Source organism: Narcine bancroftii, chromosome 11 (assembly GCF_036971445.1).
Source record: "Narcine bancroftii isolate sNarBan1 chromosome 11, sNarBan1.hap1, whole genome shotgun sequence".
Classification (NCBI taxonomy): domain Eukaryota; kingdom Metazoa; phylum Chordata; class Chondrichthyes; order Torpediniformes; family Narcinidae; genus Narcine; species Narcine bancroftii.
In genome coordinates this window covers 5,262,748-5,278,638 of record NC_091479.1, presented here as the reverse complement: position 1 = coordinate 5,278,638, position 15,891 = coordinate 5,262,748, and the positions used below count along the sequence as shown (strand labels likewise).

The following is a 15,891-nucleotide window of genomic DNA, read 5'->3' as shown; positions in this document are numbered from 1 at the left end:
TCATGTATATTACATATTGATATATATTTTTTGTGTCAATAAAACCTTGATGCATAATACCCTCATGCCACATGCACTATATTGTTATAGAGGTGCGCTGGTGGGGGTACGGCAATGTACAGGAAAGTTAAAACTGCCCTCCATGTAATAGGACCATTGATAGACTGTTGTACCAGATACTGTGTTGATTGAGTGTGAGTACCTTCATTAAGAAAGTTGGACAGTCAGCCTTTTCCTTGAACTCCAAAATCCCTTTGTACATCAACAGTCAAATTCTCTAGTTCCTGCAACATTCCATTGAAACTTTTCTGCACCTTATCCACTTTAATTGTACCTCCTAGGTCACCAGAACTGCACACCATGTTCCAGGTTTGATAAGACAAATGTCATGATATCTGTTATGTCGGCAAGGTAACTTTACCTGTGATATCGGAAGCCACACAGAACTGTTCATCATCCCTTAAGCACCGCTCCAGCCTGCCAATCAGGTTTGCACCTGCCCACCAGTTGAAGGCCCCGTACATCACAGACCCTGCTCAGCAGTGAGATATTTCAACCTGAGCACATTCTCTTTGTCACATGGTCGGGTCCTGCACTTGTTCCAGGTTGTTGTTGCCACAGTGAATGCTGTCCGAAGGTGAATGCAGGTGTGGTGATACACCACTAGCCTACTGCAGGGGGCAACCTGTGTACCTCCAGAAGAGCACTGGAGGACAAGACAATCACCCTCCGGGATAGAGCTAGATCTAGCCCTTCGAAGCCATCTCAGAGCTTGCAAGAGCATTCTCACAGTCAGCTCTATGGAAGTTTATGTAGAATAAAGACTGTAGAACAGATTTTATGTTTGGTGAGTTTGCTTCTGTTCAATATTTCAATAGCGCACCACAACAGGTAAGGAAGGGGCTAGCAACCCTTTGGCCGACCAGGGTATCACTGACAATCCAGTAGATCCTGGCATTGTAGCCACATTTCTCAGTTTACTTGGGTTGAGAGGCTGTGTTTCTTCCCCATAGGTAGCCAGTTAGGGCACCTCATGCCCACGGGTTGTTACTCCCGAGCTAGGTGAAGGTTTGCGCACACTCCTTTGTCGCTTAACCCCTTCCTTCGGTAGGGATTCAAAGGTTGGGTGCAAGCCAATAACCTTAACCTGTATGTCTGTGTGTGTGTGTGTGTGTGTGTGTGTGTGTGTGTGTGTGTGTGTGTGTGTGTGTGTGTGTGTGTGAGAAGCTGCATGTATTAAACTTGTTTAGCTTAACCTGTGTGGAGGTGTTGGAGCAGATTAATTGTGTTTGCTCTGGGACTGCCCCAGAGCCCGTTTTTCTGTGTACTGTTTTAATAAACCATATGTATTGTTGCACTGCACTGTGTCTGGACTTGCTTGGATGCTGTACCCAAAAACGAATCCTTCCCATACAATACAATATAGCAACACTTGAACTCATTGAGGTGGATAAGTCCCAGGAACTGATGGGATATATTGGATTCCAGATTGTTGAAAGAGGCAAGAAAGGAAATTGGTGCGGCTTGATGAAGATCTTTGTATTCTCATTTGCCACAGTCTAGGTCCCAGGGGATCAGAGAGTAGCTCACAACGTCTTTTGTTCATGGAAATGGGATAATCCAGGAAATTAGAGCTAAAATTTATGCACATTTGGAAAGGCATTGTTGGATTCAGGACAAATTGTTTGGCTTTGTGCGGGGCAGGACACATCTTACATATTTGAGTTTTATAGAAGACTTGACAAAAGTTGTTGGTTAGGTTAGGGCAATATATGGGGTCCAGTCAGGCATTTGACAAGGTTCCTCATGGTCGGCTGTTTCAGATGGTACAAATGCATGGGATCCATGATGATTTGATAGTTTGAACTTAGAATAGGCTGGTCCAGAGGAGGCAGAGGGTAGTGTGGAAAGCTGTTATTCTGACTCGAGGCTTGTTCCAGTGGTGTTCTGCAAGAATCCATGTAGTGATATCCATAAATGACTTGGATGAAAAAGTAAAAACACAAAATGCTGGAGAAGCTCAGCAGGTCACAGTGTCCCTTATGTCACCCGAAACATCAGCTATACAACTTTGCCTTTGTTACATAAAGGACACTTATTTGATTTGCTGAGCTTCTCCAGCATTTTGTGTTTTTATTTCATCCATGGTGTCTACAGAATTTTGTGATTTACTGGATGAAAAAGTAGGTAGATGGGTTTGTAAATTTGCAGATGACAGACACAAAGATTTGAGGAGTTGTGAAGTGCAGAGGACTATCAAGGAATTCAACAGGATATAGACCATAAGATAAAGGAGCAAAAATAGGCTATTCAGCCCATCGAGTCGGTCCTGCCATTTAAACATAAGTTGATCCATTTTCCCACTCAACCCAACTGCCTGGCCATAATCTTTGATGCCCTGGCTAATCAAAAACCTATCAATTTTGCCTTAAATGAATGTCCTGGCCTCCACAACTGTCCATGGCAACAAATTCCACAGACTTTACCACCCTCTTGCATAAGAAATTCCTCAGTGAAGTTGTGTCCTCTTGTCCTAAACTCTCCCACCAGTTACAGAGAAATGGCAGATGGATGGTCATATGGACAAGGTGTTCCACTTTAGGAAGTCAAATGTAGAGGAAAAGTACACAGTTAATTCCTAAAAGCATTGATGTGCAGAGGGACCTGGGAGTTCAAATCCATCACTCCTTGAAAGAAGCCATGCAAATAGATAGGTTTATAAATAAGGCATATAGCATGCTTGTCTTCCTTGGGCAAGGCATTGAATATCAATAGAAGGAGGTTATGTTGCAGCCACATAAAGTTTTAGTCAGCTGCACTTGAGGTATTGTGTGCATTTCTGGCCATTCCATGACAGGAAGGGCATCAAGGTTTTGGAAATAATGCTATCTGGATGAGAAGGAATGAGTTAAGTAGGATAAATTTGGCATGATTTCTCTGGAGCATCGGAGACTGAGGGAGCGACGATAGAAGTTTATAAAATTATGAGAGACATTGATATGGTAGATGTTCAGAATCTTTATCTAAGAGTAAACATGTCGCTCATCAGCGGGCATGCATTTAAAGTGAGGGGGTGTGGGGGGAGATGTTTAAAGAGGATGTGCAGGGCAAGTGCTTACACAGAGTAAGTACATGACTGAAATGGGCTGCCAATAGTAGTGATGGAACCAGATATGACGGTAGTAAGAGGCAGGGGATAAAGGATATTGATCATGAGCAGGCAGCAAAGGTTCAATTTAATCTGGGCATCATATTTGTCATGGAGATTGTGACCTGTTCCTGCTATACAGTAAATCCAGTAAAATCCGTTATCTGGAATTCAAACAACAATTTTAAAAAAAGCAGTAAAAAAAAAGAGTTTAAAATTGCCCTCCCCCCGCCAACCAGTGGTTAGTTCGCCAATCACGCCACATGCAATCTCAAGCAACCAGCAAATTCACTTATCCTGAATCGACCAATACCCATAGTTTCAGGATACTGTGGGGGGGGGGGGGGTTTACTGTGTTCAATAGCACATTTGGTGAAGACAAGCATGCCCAATTGCTTCCTTTCTCACTTATTGACCTTTGACTACTTTCCTTATCCAATTCTAAATATATTAGAAGTATTAGAATCTTACTTAAATACAGCTATTAGAAGGTTGACAAGCAGGATGTTGGCAACCAGCAGGTAGCAAGCCATGATGGCTGGAATCATCCAGGCTCCTGGGATGCAGGGAGGGAGCCGCTTCCCATCATCATCAAACAGGTTCTCACCACACGGAGCTACAGGAAACAACCCACAGTTTAATGAAAAACAGCTTTATTGTTCCTATCCACAGCACAATGCTCTATCAAATGTTATTTCAGGACCAAAGATTTCTGTTCTTTCAGACGCCATCACTGACTGAGGAACATACACAGTTTGAAGTTAACCCTGTTTTTAATCCTTTGGACTCAGTATCTCTGTTTTCAGGGACTACCAACAAGTGCATATTCTCCACGTCCCTGTTTTCCTGGACTGGTTTTATACCCAACCACCATCTAGTTTATCCATGGACCCAGACCAGAATATATATTATGAAAGGTTAAAAATGGCCGGAGTTCAAAGGGTTAATTAATATGGAAGGTGGAGCTCAGATAAGGAGATAAAAGTAAACAAACAGGGGTATCGCAAACATGTGTATGAGGAGAGGGAGAAAATGAGGGGTGGGGGGTGGACACAAGCACAGATGAGAAGGATGGACCACTCTGGGAGGATGCATGATGTTGTCGCAAAAGGTTCCCCACAATAACATGCAATTACAACCTATGCATCAGTTGCCACGATTCAACCTCGAGGCTGACAAGCATCAGCCTGAAATTGTACCCACAACAGAAACCAGCTCCCAAATGCTCCCAGCACACAGCACCATCCTGCACACTTACGATTAATTTCCATGGCATAAACTGATGTCATTTGTTGAAGGAATAGCAGAAAAAAAAGAAATGGAACAAGTCAATAAAATCAAGCCACCACATAGTGGAAGCAAAAACTCTTGTCAACATATTTAAAACAATAACTCAATATCATCAAGCAGGCAGAATATACTGAATCAGATCCAGTGTTTCTCACCCTCCAGTCCACACATTCACCTTCTTTTGTGTAGGTCTGTAAACAATCTCCTGTCACCATGATTAGAAAGCAAGCCTGAGTTGGATAACCCAGCACTTTTTAGCACATGAAAAAAATAATCCATATGGTTTCACATCATTCAAGTTCAAAGTAGTTTACCATGAGCTACTATAAAATTGATCAGAATTTGACTCCAAAATCCAACATAAGATGGAGTCAGCTGCTTCCATTGGCTACTCTGCATCCGCTGCAATCACATTGCAGCCACCATACTCACAACAGCACTCTACATATGTACAAGCTCCACGAGGCCATGTTAGTTGAATTGAGTACTAGCAGGGGAGCAGACAGCATGCTATGGGCACTCTCTCTGTTTGATTGTATACCGTAAAGTTGTTTCGACACCTCATCTGCCGACTCGTCTAGTTATTCAGCATGCAATAACAAACAACTAACCCAGTACTTTTTAGCACATAAAAAAAACCATATAGTTTCACATAGTTCAAGTTCAAAGTAGTTTACTGTGAGCTACAGTAAAATTGTCTGATCAGAATTTGACTCCAAAATCCAATATAAAGTGGAGCAGTTTCAAACCAGCAACTGGCTTTCAATAGTAATTGAAATGTGGAGGTCAGCTCAATCTGCTTTCCTTGAGCATTTTCAAACAAATCTGACCTCAAGCCATCAGAAATTATGTTCGGGTGGGTAGAATGCCTTTAATACAGAGGAGGCCATTCCATCCATCACAGGATTATTTCCCATTTTAGTGCTCCAGTCATCTGTCGCCTTCCGTTGTGACTAAAAGCATGATCAAAGAAAAGATTTTACAGAGTGCCTCAGAGAAGCAGGGATGGGGAAGAGGTGGAGAGGCTTAAAAAACAATATCACAATGATGGAGTGATTGAATCAAATAGCTAAATTTTTGGGAGATCTCAGAGTGAGCAGTTAGAACATTACAGTGCAGGGGAAAAGATCTTAGAATGATAAGATTGTCAGGATGGGAGATCTCGGAGGGAGGAGATTATAGGGATTAGGAGAACACATCATTTGATCTGCAAATGAAAATGAGAATTTAAGAGAATCTAAGATGAGAAACATAAATATGAGGTGATGGGATACAGTCTTTATTCTGATGCCTTTCTGTTCTTTGCTTATTCCTTAAAGAAGGGCTCAGGTCTGAAATGTTGGTAAATATACCTTTTCCTCCTGTGGATGTTGCGATACCAACTGAGTTCCTCCATCATTTACTGTGCGTTTTACAGCAGTGTTTACCCCCCACCAGAATGTTGGCCCCTTTCTGGTTTAGGAGGAACCTGTCCCATTTACAGGTAACCTCTGCCCAATTCTGCTTTCTCCTATTCCCACTCTTACTAGCATGTAATACTGGTCATAATCCAGAGATGACCTCTTTGGAGGTCCTACTTTTCAAACTTGGGTTCAAATTCTTGACACTTGTTTTGTAGATCGTCATCCCATTCCCTACAGAGGTCATTGGAACTAATGTGGACCAAAACTTGTTTTAAAAATGCTGTGGAGTCAACCTGATACATCCCTGACTTGGGCACCTGGAAGGCAACATACCATCCAGGAATTTCTATCCTCAAACTGATGATCACTATCGCTCTCCTTTCCTACCCCCTGCCCTTCAGAGCCTCAGCGCCTGACTAAATGCCAGAGATGTAGCTGCTACGACTTCCTCCGGCTAGGTCAACCTCCTTCCTTAAAAGTATCCAAAATGGATACTTTTTTCAAGCCACATTCTCTACCTTCCCAGCTGGTCATCCAGGAACTTCATCTTTGATGAACCACATCACAAAAAAACTCTTAATTATGATGTCCTCAGCATCCCGAATGATCTGCTCCATTTCCAACCTTATTCTTAAGTTTTAAATTCCCTATCCTGGGGAAAAACATCATTTTCTAAACCTCTATAAGGTTTCGCCTTCTACACTCCAGGGAGAAAATCCCATCCTATTCAGCCTCACCTTGTAAATCACACCTGCTAGTCCTGGTAACATTTATAATCTTGGTAGCTTAATACTGTAATATTTTTCCTTTCTGTTTGTCCAAAGCTGTGGAGATTACTCCAAGTGTGTCCTCATTAACATCCTGTTCACTTATTACATGATATCCCTGCTCCTGTACTCAATGCCCTGATTGAAGGCAAGCATGCCAAACACCTTCTTCATCACCTATCTACCTGCATTGTCTCCGTCATGGAACCATGTACCTGTACTCCACTCCCTCAGTCATATTGTTCCACAACACTCTTTAGGATCCTACCCTTCACCCTGATTTCTCCTACCAAAGTGCAGCACCTTGCACTTGTTGAAGTTACATTTTATCTGGCATTCCTTGGCCCACTTCTAGATTCTCATTTCATTGTATCACCAGTTTTGGTTTCATCTACAACATAGTAACTGTTCTGTCAGTTGGATGGAGTTAGGGACACAGTTTGATATTTCTCGGACCGGAGAGGACAGAAAAGTATAAGTGAGGGTGAAATAACTGTTATTAATGTGTAAGTGGAAACTTGCAAGGTTGTCATCTGATGATACTAATGAGGAGCACAAAGTGGAGAAACAGAAAGGAAGAAAAGGTCCTTGAGGACACTTGAGATTATGGTGCAGATGTTGAAAGTGAAGCCACTACAGGTCACTCTCTAGCCATCGTGTGTCCCGGTTCATTCAACTGCACAACGATGGAGAGGTGGAGTGTTCAACGGCATCTCTGGCTTCAAACAGTTGGGAAGAATGTGGAGGAATGGCTTATCAAGTAGCAGATAATGCCAATAATGGTCTTGATAAGCAAGAAAATCTGCAGATAGTGTGATTGGAGTTTACACAAAAAGCTGGAGAAATTCAGCAAGTCATGAAGTGCTCTTTGTGTATCAAAGATAAAGATAGAGAACCAACATTTCAGGCCTGACCCCTTCATCAAGATATGAGCAAAATGCAGACAGGCACCTGAATAAAATGGTGGGGGAGGGTCAGGGGGAGGTGCACATGCCCACAGACAAGAGGTCAGAAATGGATAAGGGAGGGATGGCACAAGAGAATACAGAGTGAGGGGGAGATAGCTCTGTGAATGGAGAGGGAAGGGGGTGGAGAGTTGCAGGAAAGGAGACAGAGGGATGGGGAAGAGAGGGAGACAGATGAATGACCTAACAGAAACTGGAGAAGTTGATATTTATGCCATCCAGTTGGAGAGTGTGCAGATGGAATATTAGGTGTTGCTTCTTCAATTAGCAGGTAGCCTTGGTTTGGCATTGTATGAGGCCATAGACAGATATCGCAGCATGGGAGTGGGCACACAATTGAAATAGGTGACCACTGGGTGATCCCTGCTCTTGCAGCAGACAGAGCGAAGTGCTCAGCGAAATTATCTTTCATTTTGTGTCCATCTCTCAAATGTACAGAAGACTACAATGGGAGCACAGGATATAGTAGATGACTCCCACAAATTCATAAGTGAAGCACGGTTTCACTTGGAAGGACTATGGGGGGTGGGGGGCTTGAAGGATGGTGAAAGAGGAGGTGGGTGAAGGTTTTGCACTCCTTTGGTCACATGGGTGGTTCCAAGTGAGTGATTAGTGGGAAGGGATGAATGGACGAGGTGTTTTCAGAGAGAGCGGAGGAGAGGGGAATGGGAGGTGAATGCAAAGGGAATCCTGTCCTTGTTGCATCTGGTGGGGGGGAGGGGGCCAGGTCAGACTTGGAGGAGATGTGGGTAAGGGTTGAGTTGATGGTGATAGAGGGGAAGCCACATGTTGTTTTAAGAAGGAGAACATCTCAGATGATCTGGACTGGAAGACCTCATCCTGGGAGCACAGGTGATGGAGAGAGGATCTGAGAGAAAGGAATAGAATCCTTTCAGGGGACTGAATGTGAAGAAGTGAGGTAATTGTGGGAGTTGGTGGGTTTGTAGAAAATGTCTGTAGAAAGTTGTCTCCTGAGAGAGAGTCAGGATCAAGAAAGGGAGAGTTCTTGTTCAGAACTATTTTAGCACTTTGGCAATAATCTGATAAAATGGCATCAGAAATGGGGAAAACATCCCATGTTGAGAAGGAAAAGCAGGAGAAGACCTTACGGAATGTGACCATGGCGGCGGACCAGTGAGGGGCTCAGCGGCTGAGGTACCCACAAAGGCTGTGGGTGACGCAGTTGGGGGACCTACATGGCTGCAGGCTGCTGGAGGATGGCTCATGGGGTCCAGGTATCACAGCCGGGATTTGAAAGGGTTCTGGAGGCAAGAAGGGCTCCTGAAGAGTCTCGGGCATTGATCCTATCCGTTTGGATCTGGAGTTTGGTTTGTCAATGGATTGAACAGAAATCCGTGCAGCTGTAGAGGCTGTGAGAGTGCTGGGGGTGAATCCATAGACACACATCGACTCTGAAAGGGACTCTCTTTTGTTTATCTTTCTCTCTTACTGTAAGGGGCTCTGGGCCCCTAACACTAATGGTGACTCTTTGCCTTAGAGAAGGCAGAAGGCAATTTCATAAGAAATAGGAGCAGGAGTATGCCATTTGGCCCATCGAGCTTTCTCTGCCATTCCATGAGATAGTGGCTGATCTGATGATAGACTCATCTCCGCCTATCTGCCTTTCCCCCCATATCCCTTAATTCCTCTACGATGTAAAACATCTATCCAACTCTTAAATATATTTGTCTTAAATATATTTGCTGAGGAAGCCTCCATTGCTTTCATGGGCAATGATTTCCATAGATTCACCACCATCTGGGAAAAGTTCCTCCTCATCTCTGTCCTGAATCTACTACCCTGAGTCCTGAGTCTATATCCCCTAGTTCTAGTCTCCCCCACCAATGGATATAGTATATGTTCAGTACTATTACATGATAATAAAGGAATCTTGAATTGGCTGAATGTTGCAATGATCCCTATTAACAGGGATATCAACTTCTCCCAAGTAAAAATTTCTGAAAAAGGGGATGTGATCCATTCTCTGAATGAAGCAAGCACACATCACTATGAATGTGATTTGTATCAAGACCTAAAGGTCTCTCATCTTTACATTCCTTTTCTTGTATCAGTGAAGTTGATTTCTTGTCCTTGGGCCAGTCTCATGGAGTTGATAACCACTTTAAATCATCTCTCAACACCCATTTATTTAACAAAACTAAACACTGATTAGATTTAATGACTCAGCATTGGTTTTGGAAACCTTGCTGATGAAACCTCAGTCCAGCCACTTCATGGGCCATTATATCAGTCATCAGTTTTGGTCATGGGCTCACGTGGTTCCTGTCCCCAAACTTGGTGTTACCTGTATTCAATGTCCACATCTGAATGTTAACCAAGAGTAGATTAGGATATGATGCACTCATTGTTCAATTACTAGGTGTTAATGTCCCTTCAGAAGAAGAATGAAGGTTATAGGGAATAGGGGCAGCTCTCTGCAACCTCTGGAGACGAAATATGGCAGCAAAGCTGAGCAACTGCTGGTTGTTTTAAAACCAATTATCTACCTGAAAGACAGGAAGCAGTGTCTTACTATGAATTCTAGTCTTACGGTCTATCTGATCGGCAAACACTTCTCCGTAGATCATCCAATATGGCATGTAGAAAATGTTCCGTGCTAATCTCCAGGATGGCTCCTCATCTGGATGCAGAATCGCCTGCCTTGATACTCCAAAACTCATCAGGACCACCAGCATAATGACGACAAAGTACAGCATGTCCACCATCTGAAACAGAGTTGTTAAACAGCTAATCGTCTCACCGGAGATAAAACACCCTATTAGATTGCACATACATCAAGTGGAAAGTTGTCATCCTCCAAGCCAGGGTTACAGGCTACTCAGCCCACCCAGGGTCATCATTCAACCTGGGATCGTTACCATGACCTAGATTAGATTAGATTTCTAGAGTTCAGATTCATTGTCAGACCACAGACAAGACATTGCATACAACCGAGATTCTTTTTCCTGCAGGCGAAGTGCAAAAAAAAACTATGCACAACATGCACATGGAAACAAATAAAGAAATGTAAACAAACTGACTTCAATACAGAGAAAAAAAAAATCAATAAAGTATAAAAGTATGAGTCCTTAAATGAGTCCCTGATCGAATTTATCATTGAGGAGTCTGATGGTGGAGGGGAGCAGCTGGCTCCTGACCTCTTTCCTGATGGCAGCAGCGAGAACAAAGTGTGTGCTGGGTAGTGTGGATCCTTGATGATTGTTGCTTCTCTCCGACAGCAGTGTTCCCTGTAGATATTCTTGATGGTGGGGAGGGTTTTGCCTGTGATGTCCCGGTCTGTGTCCACTACATTTTGCAAGGGGTTATGCTCAGGGGTATTGGTGTCCCCATACCAGACTATGATGCAGCCAGTCAGCAAACTTTCCAAATCCTATCTGTAGAAATTTGGCAAGGTTTCCGGTGTCACACCAAACCTTCATAAACTCCTGAGGAAGAAGAGCTGCTGACGTGCTTTTTCATGAGCCATTAGTGTGTTGCGTTGAGGAAAGGTCCTCCAACTTAGTGACTCTCAAGAACTTAAATTTGCTCATGCTCTCCACTTCTGATCCCCCAATAATCACTGGATCATACACCTCTGGTTTTCCTTCCTGAAGTCAACAGTCAGCTTCTTGGTTTTGGTGACTTTGAGTGCTGGTGGTTCACCATTCAGCCAAGTTTTCAATCTCCCTCCTGTATGCTAATTCATATCCCTGTTTATACAACCCACTATTATATCATCAGGTGGTGTTGACCTGCACGTGGCTCCAGCCTGAACATACCATCAATATATTACAGTGGACAAGGGAGTGCGAAAGGTGCAAGGTAACCTTGGAGTGTCATATAAAGTTATGAGGTAGTGAATTTTGGGCCATGGACCACATGGGATTGGTCTTTTAGGTCCCTCAGCATTTCTGATCACAAAAAGCTTGAACATGAGACGTGGCGATGGTGCCATTTTAGGCACAATTTAGCGGAATCTATTCCCATTCCCAGACAGATAAGATAAACAACTCATGAATCTTTCAGAAGACTCTTTTTTTATCTGAAATTCAAACTTTAAAAAGGGCCAGATGGAATTGCTATTAAATTCATGGAATTAAAGTTATACCCATAAAATTTCTTCAGGAAACTCTATTGTTTAACATTAAGCAGTGAATGTCCTTGTTTAAACAGGTTACCATTTAATGTCAGTGACGTGTTCTGCATTTCTTCTAGATTTTATGTGTTTACTGTTGAAAGAACTCAACCGTCAAAGGTATGAGTCTGCAAAACAGAGTCGTCAATGAGACTCATTCGTGACAACAAATACACACTTGCTCATTCTGAATATTTCCAGCATTTTCTCTTTACGTTTCACTTCTCATTATTTAACTCATCAAAACTTTTTTGAACATACAAAAAGTAGGAACCCACCATTTACTGCTTCCCTACTTGTTATGAAACAGGAGGCTACGTGTGAGAGATGGGAAAACTGATCTAAAATTATGAACATGAAGGAAACTAAAATTCATACATCAGTTAATGGCTGTAACCAGTACAAACAGGATGAGCTTGGGGCCACCATAAGACTAAGGTAAGGAGTGGTAAGGAACAATAGAATGTAGGAAGTTGAGGTAGTCTGGATCAGATAAGGGTCTCCTAGCCCTGGACAGAAGTACCAAGTCCTACATATCTAATTAGCTAACCTTACACAGATTTATACATATTAAATTAGCCAACCCAAGACAGGATGAGCCAACTCTGCATATCAAGAGACTGTAGCCCCGAGAATCAGGAAGGTGTGAATAAGGATAATAACATGAAGGGACACGACAGGATACCCCTGGTCCTCCAAGTATACTGAAACTGCACGTAGGCAGGAAGGATTGCCTAATGCCAAACCTCTCCAGCAGGAGGCAGAAGAATGTAAGGGAGAGGGTATTCCTAGACTGAAATCAACTGTATAAAAGTTGGGTGAGCCCCAGTGTATGTGTGTATTCCCAGGGTAAGGGGAAGCACCCAACTTTGCATTGTTGTAAAATAAATGTTCTTTGTTCTCAATTTTTGTCTCGAGCAATTTCTTTAAAGGTACTTCTATTTCTAACAAATGGGGGCTCATCCGGGATCACACTCCCTCCACTGACAGAGAACCCCGACGACGAGAGTAGGTGCACCCCGGCTGATTCAGCTGGACTCACGGACGACGGGTGGCTGGTCAGTGGAAGAAGCGAGTGATATCCGAGAAGAGGCATTGAGAACAAACGACGGAAGGAAGCGCGCTAGAGCATTGCTACTGGAACCCGGTAAGAGGAATTTTACTTGCCTCTCAGTATGGTATGGTTAGCAAGGAAGAGAGTCCTGGTTCAGGATGTGAGGATCAGATAACTACATTCAGCCCGCCCAGGTTGATGTTATCTGAGTGGGGCACGGGAAGGACCCGTGGAAAGTACAAACTGACCATGGTCAGGTATTGTTGTAGGGACTGGGTTAAATACCTGATAAAAGGGAGCTCCGTGTACTGGCCAAAACTCGGATCCGAGATGACTGGATGTGTCAAGTTTTGAACATCTGGCTCTATCAAAACCAGAGATAACCTAGAGAGCAGGGAATATGCAGCCTGCTGGCTTAGGGGATCATGTGATCAATTGGTTTTGAAAGAAAAAGAGTACAAGGACAAGAGAGGGGAGGAACCTTTTGTCCCTGAACCACAAGGGTGGGATGTGTTACATTCCCTCCCTCCACCTTATGTTCCTCCTATGCCGGCTCCAACTTTCCTCCCCCTCCTATAACCTACCCTTCTGCACCTTCCCCACCTCCCCCACCACTAGAGAAGAGAGAAGAGAGCAGGAGTGGTATGATGACTCACTCACAAAGCACTCGATTACCACCCCTGTTGACAGGAGAGAGAGGTAACTTTAATTCAGAACAGCATGAGACTCTTCAGGAAGAAAGGGCAGAACCCTTTGATTCATTTCCCAGGGAGCAGGAACCCAGACCTAATAAGCTAGAAACCAACTGGATGAGACCACTGCGGGAAGTTCCCATGGGAGAGGGTCTCGGTTTCGTAAATGTGCCCCTGACCAGTACTGAAGTGCGTAACTTTAAGAAAGAACTGACCTCCCTGATAGAAGATCCCCAGGGATCTAATCTTCATTAGACCAATTTTTAGGACCAAATATATATACAATATGGGAGTCTCGACATAGAATCCCCAGCAGGGGAACAATTGGTACTAACTGGTTTTGTTACCAACTCAGCCCCAGACATTAGAAGAAAATTACAAAAGACAGAAAATTGGCATGAGCAGGGAATAACCCAGCTTCTACAGATAGCACAAAAAAGCATTTGTCCAGACATCTGAGGATAAGCAGAAAGCAAAGGCTAAAATTTTAATGCAAGCAGTTAAAGGAATAGTAGATGAGTAACATGAAAAAAGGCAGGGACTGTGTGCCAGATCCTGAATGTTGGGAGAAGTGCAGGGAGTGGGAGAGTAGAGACCAGAGATAATTTCATAAATCACGACTTCCCACTCCAGTCACTGACCAATATTGATTAAAATTCATGCTAAAATTTAAATGTCATAAAGGATCGTTTATCAATACTGTAGAATGAGCAAATTTAACTACCAGTTAATTCCAATTTATGAAATAAATTGTATTCAAATGTGATTTTGCACAGGGAGTACCTGAGAGTTGAGTGATGTTATAACATTTGCAGGGAGAAATGTTTGCGCAAATAGGGTGAGTTCTATACATCTTAACTTTAAGTGTATGTGAGATAAAGAAAGGATCTGATGTGTAAAGTGGCTGGATCAGCCAGTTGAAGGGGGAGTGTGCATGTCCCTTTAAGTGCACTGTGGCACTTGAAATTGAGGCTTCAGGCTCTTGTCTTGCAGTTAGAGGTATGGAGCCCTATCAATAGATTTAGTACATTTCTTCTACACATTCAGCAGTCAAGGTCCGTGAGTTTAAAGATCACCCACCTCTGGTGAATAAAGATACCTCTGGTGATTCCCATAAGTGTAATCATTCATTTCTCTGGTGCACTTACCTCCGGAGTGAAATTAATGCCTCAGCACAATTTCTCTGTATTGCCGCTGTAATTTAATTCATGATAACCTTCCCCCCCATTCATCAGGTTTATATTTAAATCCGGTAGTGCGGAAGTTACATTGTAAATAATCACGGAGGTAAACCCTGCGCAACTGGATTCAGCTTAATGGAGAAATAAACCTGCGAACTGGTCTATGGTGCTGTGTGAGTACTACAATAGGTGGAATATGATTTAAATTGGTGGCATAGTTCAGAACAATTGGGTGCATAAGAATAATAATATCATTAAGAACTCACAGATCTTGTACCAGATGCTATTCAGTACATCTTGACTTAAGGACTGGAGAAATTGGCATGTTAGAATGAGATTGGCATGGCACCAATATTTCTTGATTCAATAATGACTCCACAAGCTCCAGGATTCATGCAGCAGAACTTTTAAGTGGAATATAATAGAAACTAGCCTGTACTTAAATGATTGTGTGTGCAATCTTCATAAGAACATCTTTTAACTTTTTTTGGTGCCTGTTTTACAGATTGTTTTAAATAAGGCCAGCTCCTGTGAGCTGTGGCACAAGGCAGAACTAAAGGTTGAATATGTTTCAAGTTCTCTTGCAGGGGCTCTTGTGCTGCAATGTCTGTTATGTACTCACTCTAACAAATTGGAGGGTTGTGCCCCATACAGACAAGCAGCTCCAACTGCATTTTAATAAGGTCTAACATATTCAAAACCCATGGAAATATGGTTTGTGTTTCATTTTACAATTTTTACACTAACACAAAGGAAAGTCAGGTTGTTATTCATTTTATTAAAATCTAGTGATTGGTTATATGTAAAAGCATGGCAAGAGGATCAACTAAAACCTGCCTGGGATGGTCCCTACTGTGTACTTTTAATTACAGACACCGCAGTACAAACAAGAGAAAAAGGCTGGACCCACATTCAAAGAATCAAACCAGCTTCCGAACCACAACATCATGACACACAGACTCAACCCTCAACCTGGCGTGCAGTCCCTCATCCTTCTGACCTGAAAGTGACACTGCACCGTGAAAAAGTGCCGTAATGTTGTTTTTACCATTTATTGTATTGTTTAATTGTTGCTTCTCCATTTCTGGGACATCACTTAATTACTCACAATGTATTAAGTCCTCCTGGGATAGGGGCAGCAGAGGTGACAATTATTTTCCTTTAGAATGTAGACAGGGCATACATTTAATGTATAGTCATAATGGGGTATGGGTTAACAAGGGATTCCAATATGGACCAGGGGAACTGAACAGCTT

At 42.8% G+C, this 15,891-nt stretch overlaps 1 protein-coding gene across 2 annotated transcripts in view; it reads right to left on the bottom strand.

Annotated features, from left to right (window-relative positions):
• Positions 1 to 15,891, bottom strand: part of LOC138745375 (transient receptor potential cation channel subfamily M member 1-like) — a 107,338-nt gene that overhangs the window by 24,714 nt on the left and 66,733 nt on the right. Inside the window, exons 18-19 of one of the 2 annotated variants that reach the window (XR_011346227.1) lie at positions 10,107 to 10,299; positions 3,620 to 3,764 (exon numbers count right to left, since the gene is read on the bottom strand). Coding sequence is in view for 1 of the 2 variants with exons in the window: in XM_069902350.1 (XP_069758451.1) it covers positions 3,620 to 3,764; positions 10,125 to 10,299 (320 nt within the window). In the remaining variant the exon portion in view is untranslated. The remainder of the gene's footprint in view (positions 1 to 3,619; positions 3,765 to 10,106; positions 10,300 to 15,891) is intronic. The other variant, XM_069902350.1, reaches the window with a different exon arrangement.